Source organism: Dreissena polymorpha, chromosome 3, assembly GCF_020536995.1.
Source record: "Dreissena polymorpha isolate Duluth1 chromosome 3, UMN_Dpol_1.0, whole genome shotgun sequence".
Taxonomy (NCBI): Eukaryota; Metazoa; Mollusca; class Bivalvia; order Myida; family Dreissenidae; genus Dreissena; species Dreissena polymorpha.
In genome coordinates, this window is record NC_068357.1 from 130,368,798 (window position 1) to 130,388,561 (window position 19,764).

Consider the following 19,764-nt stretch of genomic DNA (forward strand, 5'->3'; position numbering starts at 1 on the left):
TCCACCGGTACTATATACATCCCCGCCGTGATTGCAACTTTCACCATTCGCATCTGTGCGTGTAGCCCACTGCACGGCATTACATTTGGAGGTGTGTTAAAATTCCTGAGCTGCGATTGGGCACGCTACTTATATTCAACCAATCGAAACGAGCTATACCATTTAGTTTGTTGACAAGATCGGGAATGGTGAGTGTTTGGAATAAAAATGATGATCTGTCATTATATTCAAATCGGAGAAATGTATTCAATTTAATACTGGTGCTTTTCTTTCCATTCCAGACGACATACACTAACAAGGGACCGAAGGTGAGTGACATTTTGTGCATTTATTTTTTTGTGAACGTAAACATTTGCCAAACGTATTTAAAATATAATAACTTCAGAGAAGAAATTTGACCTTGGAAATGCAAGTTGGAACAATCGACCAATCAGCGCATCACTTCAGAAGTATTCATGTTTATCTTATAACTTATTATCCCCCGCCAGAGGAGAAAGGGATATTGTTTTGGCGTTGTCCGTCCGTCCGTCCGTCCGGCTGTCCGTCCGTCCGGCACTTTTGTGTCCGGAGCCATATCTTGGAAGTGCTTTGGCGGATTTCATTGAAACTTCGTATGAGTATATATATGCTTAAGAGGATGATGCACGCCAAATGGCATTGTACACCATCTGTTAAAAACAGAGTTATGGCCCTTTGTATCTTGAAAAAATGCTTTTTACTATAGACACTTTTGTGTCCGGAGCCATATCTTGGAAGTGCTTTGGCGGATTTCATTTAAACTTGGTATGAGTATATTTATGCATAAGAAGATAATGCACGCCAAATGGCATTGTATACAATCTGTTAAAAACAGAGTTGTGGCCCTTTGTATCTTGAAAAAATGCTTTTTACTATAGGCACTTTTGTGTCCGGAGCCATGTCTTGGAAGTGCTTTGGCGAATTTCATTGAAACTTGGTATGAGTATATAACCCGCACCAGAGGCAGAGGGATATTGTTTTGGCGTTGTCCGTCCGGCTGTCCGTCCGTCTGTCACTTTAATGTCCAGAGCCATATCTTGGAAGTGCTTTGGGGCGGATTTCATTGAAACTTCGTATGAGTATATATATGGATAAGAGGGTAATGCACGCCAAATGGCATTGTACACCATCTGTTAATAACGGAGTTATGGCCCTTTGTATCTTGAAAAAATCCTTGATTGAGTGTCAAATATAATACTCTTGTGTCCAGAAGCATATAGGCGGGGGATATCAATTCAACGAATTGGCTTGTTATCAATGATTTATATGCATTGTCAGTGCTTTTTATTTCATGTTTTTTATTAAACGTTTTGGTATGTACTTAGTATTGACAAGTAACAAGACATACCCTTTGATATCAAAATGTATATTGATTTAACAATGCCAATGTACAGAATCAAAATACTGGTATCTTCATAATTAAGATAAGCTGATGATTATTATTAAAATAAAGTTTGCACGATGTGTATACACTACACACAGTCATACACATGTATATACAGACTATACATAGTTGAACGCACATTAGAAGTATGACCCTTTTCTCTTGATGGCATCATCAATCTTACAAATGTGTTGTTTTCAGCCTGAGGCTGGACGATTTGTTTCCTTCCACAGAATCAAGTTCTGGGTCGGTAATGCAAAACAGGTCAGTTGTTGATTCTATCATGGGTATAATTTCATTATAATTATTTTTATTTTATCATTAACCCAATCTGTGTTTAATTAAATGCAATCATGTACACAGAATTATACATAAAGTAATGTTAATATTAAGTAAGAAAGTGGAGAGTGATGTGAAGGCTTAAGATATGTTGATGATGACAATAATAATTATGATAATAAAAATCATTATTATCAAAACCATTATTATAAGCATTATTATCGTCATTATGATAATCATTTGTCATAATTATAATTAAATGTATATAAACATGTTTGCTTCGTGCATAAATTTCACAGAATTGTGTTCTGCCTTTGCATGTGCCCATGCTTGCAGGCTGCTTCCCAGTATGTCACTAGGATGGGATTTGAGCCTTTTGCCTACAGAGGCCTGGAGACTAGTAGCCGTCAAGTGGCCTCACACGTTGTCAGGCAGAATAAGGTGCCTTAATACCTAGCATGAATATTTTAAATACATGCTTTGTGTACTTTCAATAAAATACATACTAGATGAAAGGCAAAAAGAATCTTTTATAAAGTAAATAAAATGTTTTTGTTTTGTTTTTTATATCAATATGTCAGTTTGAAATGTAAGCACTGATAAATGGTATTCTGTGCAATTCAAAATTTAAAATGTGTTGCAATAAATATTGCTTACTGTATATTTTAAATGATGTTTGCTTTTATTTAAATATAAGTGTATTTTCTTCTGGTCTGATAGAGGTTGACTGTTAAGTGTATGTCTTTTGCTTCCAGATTCTGTTTGAGTTTGAAAACATGCTGAATCCACATGACCCAAAAGGTATCATAAGCCAGATAATATATATTTATTTAAATACATGCTGATAATTTATGTTTTAGTTAAAAGCACTGGATTTTAGATGTTTCTTTGATAATTTTTATATGCCTTTCATCATTCAATTAATGATTAAGTAGATCTTACAGATTTGTTTCTAGCACTAACTTGGCCTGTATCAAATTGTTTTATTCTTGCAAAGTTATTGCTTAGCTTATGACGATTCTTAATCAAACAATATCAACTAAATGCACTTTTGAACTTATTTAGCATGGGACTGATTCTAAAGGGATAACCAGCAACAATAGGAAGCTTGCTTGTTTATCAAATACAGTATCTTGTTTTTGTATATTTTTTGTCAAGCCCTCATGCGGAAAGCTCAGTATGGCAGCCATATTGTCAAGTGTTTGTTCGTACATGTGTGTGTGCAAGCAGAGCTTAAATAGACCGCGCATTTTCATTCAAAGTTCCATTTAGAAATATTTTATTGTTCACCATCTAGAGACACATCATACTACCTGAAAGGTCAAGGTCATGCATGTATGTCAAAGGTCTAATTGGTCATTAAACAGCTTGTCTTGATTGTAACTTTCATTTATCATGCAATTTTAAAATAACTTCAAATGATCATCGTAAAAAGTCATAAAACTGCATGTCTGGGGGCCGTTTCATAAACGATCGTATGACAATGTTAACTTACGTGAGAATTTTGTAATCTTGATAAGTTGACGAACTAGCTTGCTAAGCTCGTCAAATATATAGGGCGCTAGAGATGCCAATGTTATTAATTAAATACTGAAAATTTATAATCATATGATATGAACTTTAGCAATTATGTATCTTCGAAAAATGTATCATATCGTAAATATGTACTACGATGTTTATTGAAACAGTCCCCTGGTTTGTACCTTGGCCATTCATAATGCAATTTTTAAAACAAATAACAACCAATAAGAGACAGATCTTACTTTTAAAATCTGTCTCCATATTTCAAAAGTCAAGGTAAGCGCAAGTTTGTCTTTCATCATGCCATTTTAAAACATTAGTAATTTACCGCACATGTCCTCAAGCAGAAGACTATGTGCCTTTTCATACTCCGATACCTCCCTTTTTAAAATAACGGGAAGTATTATAGTTTCACCCTTGGGGGGCGGGCGGCGGTGTCCACAACAGTGTCCGCTCTCTAATTCAAATATTTTTCATCTGATCTTCACTAAACTTGGTCAGAAGTTGCATCTAGACAATATCAAGGTCAAGTTCGAATATGGGTCATGCCGGGTAAAAAACTAGGTCACAGGGTCACTTATTGCATTTCAAGGATTAAGCATGGTGTCCGCTCTCTTACTGAAGTAGTTTGCATCCGATCTTCACCAAATTTGGTCCTAATTCGCATCTAAATGGTATCTAGGTCAACTTCAAATATGGGTCATGCCAGGTCAAAAACTAGGTCATGAGGTCACTTAGTGCATTTCAAGCATTTAGCATGGTGTCCACTTTCTAATTGAAGTAGTTTTCATCCGATCTTCACCTGATTTGGTCAGAAGTTGTTTTTAGACAATATCTAGGTCAAGTTCGAATATGGTCATGCTGGATAAAAAATTAGGTCACTGGGTCACCTACTGCATTTCAAGGATTTAGCATGGTGTCTGCTCTCTAATTAAAGTAGTTTTCATCCGATCTTCACCAAATTTGGTCCTAAGTTGCGTTTAAATGATATCTAGGTCAAGTTCAAATATGGGTCATGCTGGATCAAAAACTAGGTCACTCGGTCACTTTGTGCATTTCAAGCATTTAGCATGGTGTCCGCTCTCTAATTGAAGTAGTTTTGATCCGATCTTCACCAAATTTGGTGAAAAGTTGTATTTCAACAATATCTAGGTCAAGTTTGAATATGGGTCATGCTGGGTCAAAAACTAGGTCATGGGGTCACTTAGTGCATTTCAAGGATTTAGCATGGTGTTCGCTCTCCTATTGAAGTAGTTTTCATCCGATCTATACCAAATTTGATCAGAAGTTGTATCTAGACAATATCTAGGTCAAGTTCAAATATGGGTCATGCTGGGTCAAAAACTAGGTCACAGGGTCACTTAGTGAATTTCAAGGATTTAGCATGGTGTCTGCTCTCTAATTGAAGTAGTTTTCATCCGATCTTCACCAAATTTTGTCAGAAGTTGTGTCTAAATGATATCTAGGTCAAGTTTAAATATGGGTCATGCCGGGTCAAAAACTAGGTCACTCGGTCACTTAGTGCATTTCAAGCATTAAGCATGGTGTCAAAAACCTTCAAACGGGCGTATCTTGTGACAGTTTGGCACTCTTGTTTAAAATACATCTTTCTTCCTCAAAGGTCAGTTTAAACGATCAAATATAGATTTGGCTTTATAACAGCTGGTCCCAACTTCAAATGTATCACTTATCATGCCATTTTTATAAAGATTTTACCACAAATGTCCATTATGTTGATAATGTGTGTCATGTGTAAAGAATTGTGTGTCCCTACTTCAAAGGTCAAGGTATCACATTCAGCTTTAATGTTTAATTTGGCATTGGCAATAGAAGAGCTTGTTGAAACCGTAACTTTAATGATAACTAAAATAATGTTCAAACAAAGTAAATTATGTGGAGAAAGTGTCACACCTTAGTCAAAGGTCAAGGTCACACTCAAGGCTTGAGGTCAAACATGTGCATGATTCATCTTGTATGATAATAACAAGCACTATTGACAATGAGCTCAACAAGTTACCCGCTGGAATCTAATTAAAGAGGCCTTTTCACGTTTTGGTACATTGACAAAATAAATAAAAAAATGTTTCAGATTCCCAAATTTTAGTTTTAGTTTGGATATTTTTGTGGAAACTTATGTAGTGGGGTAGGGGTTCAAATAACTAGTAACGCCGCCCAAGGTTCGATATTTATGTGACTGTCCGAATGTATATCGGAATTCTCGTATATATGTATTTATACATATAACAGAACAAAGAAACCTAAAAAAACACAAAATAACACAATTAACACATTTCACAACCTTCCTAACATAAATACATTATTTCAAAATAATATTAAATTCTTTTTCATTGCAGATAAGTAAATAAATGCAAATACAAATAACTTCAAACTCACCAGGTTGGTAGAATACCATCAAAGTTGCAATACAAGTTTGTCTTGCGACAGCTAGAGAGCAAAAGAAAGCATGGTCGATAATTTTCTCTGAATTTCACAAAGGGTTTTGGAACTGACCAATAAGAATCTTGTTTCTTTGAATTCTCTCATTCTCACTGGACAAAACATATATGACATCACGGTACATGGTTGGACGCACACAGGACAAGGGACTGAATCTCACAAGAGAAGCAAATGGACACCTATAAGGCAAGGGGCATAAACACTAGTACAGAGATTCCCAGAACAGGAAGTATTTTGTAATTACCACCATTACAACAATTACAATTTAATAGAAGGCACCAACTTAGTGAAAGATAAATAGGGCAGGCCTAACTGAAAAAACAACATCAAACCTCGAATAACACTTAACACATAAATGATACACATTAAGTACGCAGTACTATTATGAAAAATATCATAGTCAAAGGGGAGTAACTAATGTTAAACTTAAATGCAATCTTAAGAAGAGTTGCCTCCCATGTAACATGGCCTTAATTCATAAAGAAAAATGTCACAAATGAAAAGACAAAATTAGAAAATGTTTAAAAATTATAAAAACTTGAATCTGATGCACAAACCGAGAAAAGTATATAACAACATAATATGGATTTCATACAATTCAGATGAACAATTCCCATGTTAAATATTATTTTAATGAAATAGACAAATGCAAATAGTTATGGTGTCTCAGTTCAAAATCATTGAACAAAAAAATAAACTTTCACCACTTTCATTAAAGAATGATACAATTTTTGTACAATATTTACAATTTAAGAGACATCTATAACAATATATGGATTTATTTGGAGCTGTTAACATCTTTTTTTAAAGATATTTCCAAAAGAAAGTAGAAATTGATCTTGAAACAATTTTTAGATCAAGACTTGCAAAAAAAAATTGTTGCACATACAAACATGACAATTTAATGATTTCAGAATATAAATGGATACTATATTCTGTATCTTGTAGAGAACTCTAAATATAACCATGATAACAAACATGGCTCAACTTTCCATTAAAAAAACAAAATTCACAAAGCTTGCATTTGTACAAATAATGATATGTACACTTAAATACAATTTATAAGCAAAAGTGGACTTGGTAGGTTACATGCATCCATATGAGGTCACAAAACACCAAACTCAAAAATCTGAAATTTGAAACAAAATGGACACATTAAACAAAGTACTCTGCAGCCTGTTCAAATTGCCATTCGCCAAACCGGTCTGGTGGGCGACGTTGGCGAACGTGTCTGTTAGGTGGGAGATTCTCATGTATAGACGGGGTAAGAGAACTACTGCTGGAACTTGAATTGTGGGAGAGAGGTGAACCCAACGGACTGTCTACAGGAGTGGAATGACTGCCTGTGACTGACTGGTTGTTTGGACGTACCTGACTAGGCTGTGGAATAGAACCAGTAGAGTGAGATGGAGAAGAATAAGAAATGGCAGGGGTACTGATGCTGGTCACTGGGCCTGGAATTACGGCAGTACGAGTGTTAGTATTCCTTCTCTGTGGAATCCTATATATTTGTACAACAGAATTAGATTTTGAGCTACTGTCACTATCATTACCAGAATTTTGACTAGGCTTTGTATTTCCTGTTCAGGTTCTGGATTGGAGACAAATGGTAGTAACATGTTCCTGTGCAGAGTTCGAATAGGTCCCTTGCGGTTCTCTCTCTGTACTCTGTACACAGACTGGCCTTCATATGGGATATCTAGAACAATGTAGGGTTCTCTCTCCCATTTGTCAGCCAATTTATGTCTGCCTTGCAGATTGACTTGTCTAACAAGTACTAGATCATTAATGCAGATCTGATTCTGTTTAACTTTACTGTCATACAGAGCTTTGTTTTGTGCTGCACGCTTTTTGGCGCAATCACCAGCAACTCTGTATGCAAATTTGAGGTGTTCCTGCAATTTTGAAATGTATGCAGAGTGACATGCCTCTCCTTCATTTCCTGGGGTTGTGCCAAGATATGCATTAACCGGTAATTTTGGGTGCCACCCGAACATTAAGAAATGTGGGGAATACCCAGTGGAGCTGCTCTTAGTAGCATTGTATGCCTGTACCAATGAAGAGATGTAGTCTTTCCAATTTGACTTCTTCTCATCACACAGAGTACCCAACATGCGGAGCAAGGTACGGTTAAACCGCTCTGCTGATGGATTACCCATGGGATGAAAATGTGTGGTCCGGGTCTTCCGAACATGCAAGGTTGCACAGTTTTTTGATGACCTTACTCTCAAAATTTCTGCCTTGATCAAAATGGAGTTGCTCAGGAAATGAATATTGGGCAATAAAATGTTCAAACAAGGCTTTGGCAGTTGTGGTCGCCTTCTGATTGCGACAAGGGATTGCCTTGGCATAACGGGTAAAATGGTCCGTTATAACCAACACATCCTCAAAACCACCTTTACATTGATCAATTTTGAGAGAATCAATGCAAACAAGTTGCATTGGCCTGGAGGTTTCAATTGGAACAAGATTCGCAGAAGGAACAATTGGTGTTTTCCTGCAAATACAACTCCTACAGTTAGAAACATGGCTGTTAATGCACTGTTCCATGCCTGGCCAATAAAAACGCTGTCGAGCAAGCCATAGAGACTTGTCGCGCCCTGGGTGGCCAACATCATCATGCAAACCCCGACATGCTATTAAGCGATACGAGTATGGCACCACGAGTTGTCTGACTTGTTCACCATCTAATATGGAATTGCAATACAAGACTTCATTAATAAGTGATAAGGGATCAAAATCCCTAATCAATGTATTGACACTGACTGATAGATCCTTAAACTCTTTAGGTTTTGTACCACTATGAACCATGTCAATGACTTGTGAAATGTCACGGTCACCTGACTGTTTTTTTGACCAATCAATTTGGTTTACTATACTAGCCGAAGGTATTGCATCCACAGTAACCATCTGTGAAGCAGACATACCTGCCAGACGTTCTAAGGCTGGAAGCTGAAAAGAAACAGACTCACAAATAGCTTTAAAAGCATCAGAGAACAACTGTGGTCCCAGGCTAAGACCATCGCAATCTGAATTGAGTTTACCAGCTTTGTAGGTAATGTCAAAATTGTACATTGATAAAGCAGCGACCCATCGCTGACCGATAGCATCAAGCTTTGCTGTTGACATGACATATGTTAAAGGGTTATTGTCAGTTGTAATAGTAAATGTTGTGGCATACAAATAGTCATGAAAGTATAGTGGTAAGTATCCCCGCCTGTCACGCGGAAGACCGGGGTTCGATTCCCCGCCGGGAGCCGAATGTAGTAGGGTAGGGGTTCAAATAACTAGTAACGCCGCCCAAGGTTCGATATTTATGTGACTGTCCGAATGTATATCAGAATTTTCGTATATATTTATTTATACATATAACAGAACAAAGAAACCTAAAAAAACACAAAATAACACAATTAACACATTTCAAAACCTTCCTAACATAAATACATTATTTCAAAATAACATTAAATTCGTTTTCATTGCAGATAAGTAAATAAATGCAAATGCAAATAACTTCAAACTCACCAGGTTGGTAGAATATAATCAAAGTTGCAATACAAGTTTGTCTTGCGACAGCTAGAGAGCAAAAGAAAGCATGGTCGGTAATTTTCTCTGAATTTCACAAAGGGTTTTGGAACTGACCAATTAGAATCTTGTTTCTTTGAATTCTCTCATTCTCACTGGACAAAACATATATGACATCACGGTACATGGTTGGACGCACACAGGACAAGGGACTGAATCTCACAAGAGAAGCAAATGGACACCTATAAGGCAAGGGGCATAAACACTAGTACAGAGACATAGACACAGTAACACAGAGTGACCTATCCTACACTTACATGCCAAAATCTTTGAAAAGGTCCCTTAAAGTTATGTGACACTATTAATATTTTGAGTTGTTCTATATTAATTGCCAAATGTTTGAGACCTTTTCTTATATTTAAGAAATTGGGGACCATTTGTCAAAGCATGGAGATGGTGTGAAAGATATTGCATTTGAAGTAGAGGACCTGGATGCCATATATAAGGTGAGAACATTAATGGCAGTAGAAGCAAAATTACTAGCTACATAAAATCTACATCAATTTTAGTATTATCATCATCATCAAGAAAAATATAGTCATCATCAATATCACCACCACCACATCACTATATAAACAAACATCGCCATCATGCTTGTGATGAAACTGAAAACAGTATACAGTATATAACCTTCTTTCCTTCCAGAGAGCCGTAGAGCGTGGAGCCCATGTGGTACAGGAGCCCACTGAGGAGAAGGACAATGATGGCGTGGTGCGCTTCTGTGTCATACAGACATACGGGGACACCACACACACACTCTACGACCTCTCACAGTACAAGGGCTTCTACCTACCGGGGTACAGGAAAGTCGATCCCAACAATGACCCACTGACAAAGATTTTGTGAGTATGCTGTATGTTTGTCTATGAACCATATCAGTTAAAAAAATGTGCTTAGATTTGATGTTTAATATTCATACAAGTGGTGCAAATAACACAATTTTTGAATTGTATACTAGGCAACACTCATACATTTTCTCAGCAGCTGGATGGCAAACCATGTTGTAATGACACCTAATATTGGAATGTTACTTGTTATGACGATGAGAATGATATTAATAATCTATAATAATTTTTATGTGTCTTAATATTCTTACAATTGGCTAATGCTGACTTTGACTGGTTACATTTTCAGGCCAAATGTTGGACTGAGGTTTACTGATCACATTGTGGGAAACCAGCCTGATGATGAGATGACTTCTGTTGCAGAATGGTTCGTATAATCTGAGGACAGAACTGTGAAGTACATTGTACCTATTCTCAAGCACGATTTAAACTAGCTCTTGGGAGGTTTATTTAATGTTTGTCAGACAATTTTTTCAGAAATAACGAAGTGGTTTATTGTGCACATGCAGTTGAAGCAGAAATTGACACATTTGACTTTGAAAGATGTGTATGCACTACAATGTGTACCTTGCAGGTATGAGAAGAATCTCATGTTCCACCGTTTCTGGTCCGTGGACGACTCCCAGGTACACACAGAGTACTCCTCCCTACGCTCCATTGTCGTCTCCAACTTCGAAGAGACCATCAAAATGCCCATCAACGAGCCTGCAGTTGGTAAACGCAAGAGCCAGATTCAGGTGCGCATGCAAACATTTAGATTAAGGTTTATTAATTGCTATATTGTTGAGGTCTATAGAGGGTTTCATGATTACCTCGTGTACATAGTATGTTAATCTGTATATGCTCTATAAAGAAACGATGATGAGCACCAGGATTACCCTGGAAATCTCACCTGAGAAAAAATAAACAAAATGTCAAAACTTTATTTGGCAACCTTGCTTTTAGACACACATGACCAGGCCTAGGTATTTTTGAAAATGACATTCTCAAAAAGTTTCATCAATATTGAGTCATGAATCATCATGATCATGAAACTTGGTGAGAATTTTTTTTCTTGAAAATTAAGTTCATGTGCATCCAAAAACTGTCATTTATCAAAATCTTAGAAAAACCTTGTTATAATTTGAGAGGTCTTGTTATGACCCAATCTGGATTAAACTTGGTCAGAATATTTATCTTGACCATATCTGGGATGAGTTAATTGAGTCTGGGTCATGTGTATCCAAAAACTAGGTCTGGTCACCTGGTCAAATCTTATAAAAACTTTGTGTTCACTGTACAGGGCAATATTTATGACTCAATAATGATGAAAGTTTATCAGAATGTTTATTTTCTTAATATATGCAGATTTAAAATCTGGGTCACATATTCCAAAAACTAGGTCAAAACTTAAAAAACATTGTTTCCACTCAATACGCCACATTTATGACTCAATCTTGAAGAAACTTAATCATAATGTTTATCTTTGCGATACTTAGGTCCAGTTTGAATCTGTCCAAAAACTAGGTCACCCTTGTCAAATTTCAATATTTTTGTCTTGGTTTATCTATGAGTCAGCTGAGTGTGTTAGGACGAGCATGGTCCTCTTGTTAGCTCACTTGAGCACAATGTGCTCATGGTGAGCTTTTGTGATTGCCTTTTGGCCATAGTGCCTTGTGCAGCTTCAACATTTGCCTTGTTAATACTCTTGAGGCCACATTCATTGTCCGATCTTCATGAAACTTGGTCAGAAGATTTGTCCCAAGATGATATCTTGGATGAGTTTGAAAATGGTTCCAGCTAGTTGAATAACAATGTCATCAGGGGGCAGGGCACTTCTGTTATATGGCTATTCTAAAAACTTGTTTACACTCTTAAAGTGACATTTATTGTCTAATCTTTATGAAATTTGTTCAGAATATTTGTTTTAATGATATCTTGGATGTGTACGAAAGTGGTTCCAGTCAGATGTATAACGTGGCTGCAAGGCTGCAGGGAATATCCTTATTTGGCTAAAGTAAAACCTTGCTAGAACTCTTGAAGTTACATTTATTGTCGACTCTTCATGAACGTTGGTCACAACATTTGTTCTAATGATATCTTGGGCTGCACAGAACAGGTCCTTGGTATCTCAGGTGAGTGACTTGAGACCTTTCAGGTCCTCTTGATAAAATGTGCTTCCTTTTTTTCCTTGGAAAGATCCCGGATATTTACAGGTAATACATATATATTGATACAACAAAAGTAATGGACTTAATTCAGTAAAAGAAAAGTAAGCAATATATCATGCTCACTTTTCTTAAAATAATTAGTTGTGTGAAGAATAACAATGATTTGGTGGACTGGTATTTGTTATACATGTATATATATCGCTTGACTCAGCAGATAGCCTTACAATGTTTAATGTTTTCTAGGAATATGTGGACTACTATGGTGGTGCAGGTGTGCAGCACATTGCTCTGAACACTGACAACGTCATTCAGGCTGTGAGTACTAGACTTTGTTTATTATATTTACCTCATTTATTGGGTTTGGAACTGTTTTTATGACAAAACTAATTCAGATGAGTTTGTGGTGACCATTTTGTGTCCAGGAGACCCTAGTCTCCATCCACACACAGAATTATTTAATGGGAAGAAAAATTAGTTCAAATAGTGGATTAGTCAGTAGTGATGACATTTTAAAAGAAACAAAATCAGCTGAAAGGAGGAAAATCAGATCCCTCACTCAGTGAAAATTCTGAACTACTTTCTGAAGACTTCAAATACCTGCTCTCCTGATGACCCAAGCCTCTTGAAGAATAAGTCCCTGCTCTCCTGATGACCCAAGCCTCTTGAAGAATAAGTCCCTGCTCTCCTGATGACCCAAGCCTCTTGAAGAATAAGTCCCTGCTCTCCTGATGACCCAAGCCTCTTGAAGAATAAGTCCCTGCTCTCCTGATGACCCAAGCCTCTTGAAGAATAAGTCCCTGCTCTCCTGATGACCCAAGCCTCTTGAAGAATAAGTCCCTGCTCTCCTGATGACCCAATCCTCTTGAAGAATAAGTCCCTGCTCTCCTGATGACCCAAGCCTCTTGAAGAATAAGTCCCTGCTCTCCTGATGACCCAAGCCTCTTGAAGAATAAGTCCCTGCTCTCCTGATGACCCAAGCCTCTTGAAGAATAAGTCCCTGCTCTCCTGATGACCCAATCCTCTTGAAGAATAAGTCCCTGCTCTCCTGATGACCCAAGCCTCTTGAAGAATAAGTCCCTGCTCTCCTGATGACCCAAGCCTCTTGAAGAATAAGTCCCTGCTCTCCTGATGACCCAAGCCTCTTGAAGAATAAGTCCCTGCTCTCCTGATGACCCAATCCTCTTGAAGAATAAGTCCCTGCTCTCCTGATGACCCAATCCTCTTGAAGAATAAGTCCCTGCTCTCCTGATGACCCAATCCTCTTGAAGAATAAGTCCCTGCTCTCCTGATGACCCAAGCCTCTTGAAGAATAAGTCTTTTGACACATAGACAAGTTTTAACTTGTGATATGTGAGCCGCCACTTTTAATGTTATGCTATTGACATGCATTGTCAGGTGTCCAACTTGAGGGCCAGAGGCCAGGACTTCCTTTCGATCCCAAAGACATACTACATTAATCTGAGGGAGAGGCTGAAATCCTCCCCAGTGAAAGTCGCGGAAGATCTAGACACGGTCAGTGCACATTTGTGTGGGGTTACATGCAAAAAGATGTTTTAGTGATATTCGTTGGGGGAAAGTTTATCTTCAACATTATTTTTGAAAGGCCCGCAATAATGTTGCTTACAAATAAGGCTAGATGGAAGACGTAGGACATTAGGATTGTTTACAATTAATTTTAGTATTAAATTTATTTCATTTTATATAGAAGTAAGAACAATAAGTTATTCTAAAAAATACATGTTTTTTCATGGATCCAATGATACCCCTGCAAATGATATTTTTATATATAAAGTTTGACAGGGGTATATATAAAGTTTGACAAGGGGTATATATAAAGTTTGACAAGGGGTATATATAAAGTTTGACAAGGGGTATATATAAAGTTTGACAAGGGGTATATATAAAGTTTGACAAGGGGTATATATAAAGTTTGACAAGGGGTATATATTAAGTTTGACAAGGGGTATATCAGAGTCGAACCCGGAGGTGATTGTTTGGCTTGCTGATTTTGCTGCATAATGCGATACATTTCACTTGCACAAGAGTTAAAACTTGATTGATGTATTCACATTGAAGAGTAGATCTGCAAAACTATTTTTTCATGCCCAGTGATCCACATGTTCCAGACTTATATGCCCAGGAATTTATTGCATATGCATAACTTGTTCTTACTTTGTAGAGAAAACTAGATGTACTTCCTTATTCTCAAGGAATTGAATTGAACGTTGAAACATAATTGCCATGAAGTGTACATGTTATAGCCATAATTTTAAGACCAGCGATTTATTTATTTCTAAATTATTTTCCCCTAACTTAGCCATGGGCATGGTTTCCATACCTGTGACAAAGCGGTGCAGAGGTATCTTTAGTCACATATGTAGTTAGCATCTTATAACCATTTTATTCTCAAAACACAAGTATTTTATTCTGTCAGAAGTTAAACTTGTACTTCCACATGTTAAAAGTTTTTTCGAAGAATGTTCTGTGATCTGGTATGTTGAATTTATAATGAAATTGTTTTTACAAAAAAATCAGTATTAACTTTAAATTACGTTCAGATACATTAAATCTTCTTTAATTTTTGTCTGCAGCGATACATTATTTTTGTGTATTTTGCATTAAAGGACCTAACACTGAAAAAATGATTGAATATAAGAACTTTAGTGGAAATAACACAATTAAGTCACCAATTACAATTTTGACAAGCAAAAATGTTTTCACAAAAGAGGTCTTCCTGCCCATGCCCCTTGTGACATTTTTTAGTCTGTTTAATTTCATACACTGTGTTTGATCAACACAGAAATGGTTAGAATCATTGACAATGTTACTGATTTTTAGCTCACCTGAGTGATAGCTCGGGGTGAGCTATTGTGATCACTCTGCGTCTGGCGTCCGTCCGTCCGTCTGTCTGTCTGTAAACAATTTGTAAACATCTTCTTCTACTAAACCATTGAGCCAATTTCAACTAAATTTCATGTGGAGCATCCCTAGGTCATGGGACAAAAGAATTGTTACAAAAAATTTGATCACATAACCAAGATGGCCGCCATGACCATATATGGTAAAAACCTTAAAAAATCTTCTTGTCAGAAGCCGCTCATCAGATTTTCAAAAAATTTCACAGGGATGACCTTTGAAGGCTCCCCTGAAAAAGTTGTTCAAAGAAATTTGATTCGTCAAAAAACATGGCCGAAGGAGCTCGTTGAACTTTGCATGTTTATTCGTTTTTGCCTATTTTGTGAAAACTTACAAAAATCTTCCACATTTTTTGTCCGATCCTTTCCAAATTTGCACTGTGTCTTTATATCAATGAGGACACGAACCCTACAAAAAATGAGCATTATTGGTCCATGAAGTACAGAATTACCTCCCCTTGAATTGAGAAAATGGTGTTTATGCAATAAAGTCCAAATTTTCATCCCATTCTTTCCAAGCTTGTAAGGATTTAGCATGGTTCAAACAAGGGAAACAACTACGGTTTATGCATGTTCTTTTTATTACAGATTTGCCTCCCTTTAATTCATTCAAAATCTCATTTTACAGCAGAGATTCCAAATCTGAACTGTCAATGAGCCCCATATTTACTGCCAGTGCTAGGTTACCTTTTCCCATTTGATCATTCTTAAGTATTGGTCTTGTAATGCTGCTACTGCTTCTGCTACTGCTACTACTACTACTACTACTACTACTACTACTACTACTTCTACTACTACTACTACTACTATTTCTACTACTACTACAACTACTACTACTACTACTACTACTACTATTTCTACTACTACTACTACTACTACTACTTCTACTACTACTACTACTACTACTACTACTACTACAACTACTATTACTACTACTACTACTACTACTACTACTACTACTACTACTACTATTACTACTACTACTACTACTACTACTACTACTACTACTACTACTACACCACTACCACCACCACCACCATTCACAGTGACAAAAAACGTATTCATACAATGGCTGCTACTACAACTTATAGCCCATATAGGGGGGCATGCATGTTTTACAAACAGCCCTTGTTTCTATGGGATTTTAACCACAACTGTTCATGTTTATCTCCGACACATATTTTTAGGTCACCTGTCATGAAGTGAGCTTATGTGATCGTGTGATGTCCGGCGTCCGTTGTGCGTGCCTGCGTGTGTCCGTCCGTCAACAATTTGTTTGTGTAGACAGTAGAGGTCACAGTTTGCATCCAATCTTGATGAAATTTGGTCAAAATGTTTATCTTGATGAAATCCGGTATGGGATTGTATTTGGGTCATCTGGGGTCAAAAACAAGGTCACTAGGTCAAATAATAGAACAACCTTCTGTAGACAATAGAGGTCACAGTTTTCATCCAATCTTTATGAAATTTGGTCAGAATGTTTATCTTGATGAAATCTTGGTTGGGATTTTATTTGGGTCATCTGGGTCAAAAACTAGGTCACTAGGTCAAATAATAGAAAAACCTTGTGTAGACATTAGAGATCACAGTTTTCATCCAACCTTTATGAAATTTGGTCAGAATTCTTGATGAAATCTGGGTGGGATTGTATTTGGGTCATCTGGGGTAAAAATCTAGGTCAAATAAATAGAAAAACCTTGTGTTGACAATAGAGGTCACAGTTTTCATCCAATATTTATGAACTGTGGTCAGAATGTTTATCTTGATGAAATCTGGATTGGGATTGTATTTGGGTCATCTAGAGTCAGGAACTAGGTCACTAGGTCAAATCATAGAAAAACATTGTGTAGACAATAGAGGTCATAGTTTTCATCTGATCTTAATGAGTCAGGTGAGCCATTCAGGGCCATCATGGCCCTCTTGTTGCATATATAACATGGCAGATAATAAGACAATACAAACCTTAATCAGATGTACAAGAATCATGAAAGTGCTTGATATTTTGTAAAATATTACAAGAGACAGGTACTGTACTTTAAACTTTTGGATGTCACCACACGTTGTTCTCTATTAAGAACATAACTTAATCTTAACCCATTTATGCCTAGCGTCTAGAAAAAAGTCCTTGGCAAACAGCGTAGACCCAGATGAGACGCTGCATGATGTGACGTCTCATCAGGGTCTGCACTGTTTGCTTAAAGGAATTTCTGTACGAAATATTCTAAATAAAGAAATAAATATACTAGACATCGCTAATTTTGGAAATAAATTGATCCAATTTAGAAGGATGGGAGAGTCCACAAGGCATAAATGAGTTAAAGTTTCGAGTCCCTGTGTTATGTCAGCAATATGGTCCGGCCCCCAAATTTCTTGTTAGCAGCATCCTGTTCCTATCTCAAATGGTATGATTTCCTGCAGCTTGAGAAGCTGCACATCCTGGTGGACTATGATGACAATGGCTACCTGCTGCAGATCTTCACCAAACCCATGCAGGACCGACCCACTCTCTTCCTTGAGGTCATACAGAGGGAAAACAACAATGTATGGACACCATGGAGATATGAGCCGCAATCTTGGAAAACCAGCTTAATGAATGTGCATGAAGTATTGTCCTAGATAAACTTAAGCAGTCTGCACAGTCTTATCAGGGACAACACTTTACGCTTTTATGAAATGTTTAGTTTGGTTTAAGGAAGTCTCTTAACAAAAATCCAGTCTAGGTGGAATGTGTCATCCTTTATTAGCCTGTGCAGACTTCACAGTCTAAGGTGGGAAGACATTGCGCACATGCATTTTGCCAAGTTTGTCTGTTTGTTTTTTAATGTATTCCTTTGTCTAAGCTCCTAAGTTAAATCAATATTCTCTTTTTTTTTCTTTTGCTGGAAACTTTTCATAATTTGGCAGCATTGTATTTGTATGTATTTGTTCATCGAAAATTTTGTATATATTTCTTTTCAGGGTTTTGGGGTCGGTAATTTCAAATCGTTGTTTGAAGCTATCGAGATGGATCAAGCTGAACGAGGCAATCTGTAACCGAGCATTTATCACCTTCCCCTGGATATGATGACTAGAAATTACACATTGACTTTACATAAAGCTTACATAATTTATGCAGACTGTAAAATAAAGTTACACTTTATGTGTACATTTCAAATTAATAGAAAACGTAAATAATTATTTCCTTTATAAAAATGGAACAAGGTTTGGTTGTAGATGCATTTTTTCAGAGAGGTTTGTTAAAACATTGACCTGATATTTGCTCAAAATTATCCGTCGCTTTGATTCAGTTAAATTTAAAGCAACTTAAATACATATCCATGTTGGTGCTCTGTTCTTAATTAATGCTGATATTGTATACACTTAAATGTTATTGGTTAAAATGTTAATATTATGTATAAGCCTGATTTAACATGTAAATTATTAAAGGCATTCATCTGGCATTTGGTGAAGGTTGTTAACGCTAGTCATATTGTTGATCATAATACCTTGTGAGTATTTTACATCAAATGTAGTACATGTGCACAGGTCATGTGTAGTTTTTGATTGCCAGCTTAATATTTTTTAAATGCACTTAATGTTTGTTAAACAAGATGCATTATTTTATTTTTATTTTAATGTGATCATAATCGTATTGTTATATTTGTTAAAAAATATTGTAAAGTTACATGCATATTTCTAAGATGCTCTTTTTCTGAAACAAATGTAATTTACACATGGTCAATCATGAACATTTTAGGGTCACCTATTTTGTACATAAACAGCTATGCTGTTTATCAACAGATAATCATTATATATGTATTTGCTTTGAAAGATTTTCCCAAAAGGTTAGAGGTCATTAATTAAATGATTGGCAGAATAACTGCTTGCTTCCTTAATGTCACTAATGAGAGAAAAATAATTGACATGTTTATTTGAAAATTGGCACATTTTCAGTGATATCAATTGAATTGTGATGAATTCTGTGCGCATTTTTGGAATTTTCTCCATGTAACTTGTGCACATGCACAGTTTCGAGCAAGCATGGCTGGGGAACTATTTGAATCAGGGCAAAGGTTTGGTTATTTTCTATCTTTCTGGAAGTCGTTAAAATGTAGACATTATCCATAGTATGTATTCTCTTAATCATGCCCCAAATTAGGTATGATCAGTACAACTATGTGTGCTGTCTTGTCAGTTAGCTATTCAGTATAGTAGATAAAAGCTGAATGCTTGATGCTTAACCCAGCCATACTGTTTCGCATTTAAAATTGATTCAACAAATCCATTGAATGAACTTGTCTTCCAATCCATTCCCTGTCAATTTCTTTTAAATGTTGTTTTCATAAAAATATAAGTCTGGAGGTTATATTTAAATAAACAAGTTGTAAAGTGAATTTTGTAGCATGTATGTAATACTAGTAACATGATAATTTTGCTTCATATAATATATTTTTTGAAAATCTTGATCTTTCTATTGTGATGAAAGCTAAGTTGCTCAATTTAATTAGAACAATGATTCTTAATTACCAAAAAAATGTGTATAGACACAAATATTTACATGTATTGATATTTACAAAATATGTATCAGATGACAGTCAAATAAATTGTTGAAAAACAGAAGATTTTTTTTCAAT

General features: G+C 36.3%; 1 protein-coding gene across 1 annotated transcript; it reads left to right on the forward strand.

Moving 5' to 3' along the window:
* The first annotated feature begins 54 nt into the window (after window positions 1–54).
* Window positions 55–19,750, forward strand: LOC127871453 (4-hydroxyphenylpyruvate dioxygenase-like). The gene is made up of 13 exons (XM_052414398.1): window positions 55–188; window positions 282–308; window positions 1,604–1,666; window positions 2,018–2,122; window positions 2,437–2,482; window positions 9,605–9,687; window positions 9,887–10,083; window positions 10,376–10,453; window positions 10,661–10,823; window positions 12,480–12,551; window positions 13,632–13,748; window positions 17,570–17,692; window positions 18,110–19,750. Exons 1-13 carry the CDS (start codon window positions 186–188, stop codon window positions 18,182–18,184), a joined length of 1,152 nt encoding a protein of 383 aa, XP_052270358.1. The 5' UTR covers window positions 55–185; the 3' UTR covers window positions 18,185–19,750.
* The last annotated feature ends 14 nt before the right edge of the window (window positions 19,751–19,764 follow it).

What these genes read in the sequence shown, in the direction of transcription:
- LOC127871453 (XM_052414398.1), top strand. An exon ending in TCGCGGAAGATCTAGACACG is followed by an intron (nt 13,749 to 17,569) that starts GTCAGTGCACAT and finishes GATTTCCTGCAG; the next exon opens with CTTGAGAAGCTGCACATCCT. An exon ending in TACAGAGGGAAAACAACAAT is followed by an intron (nt 17,693 to 18,109) that starts GTATGGACACCA and finishes ATTTCTTTTCAG; the next exon opens with GGTTTTGGGGTCGGTAATTT.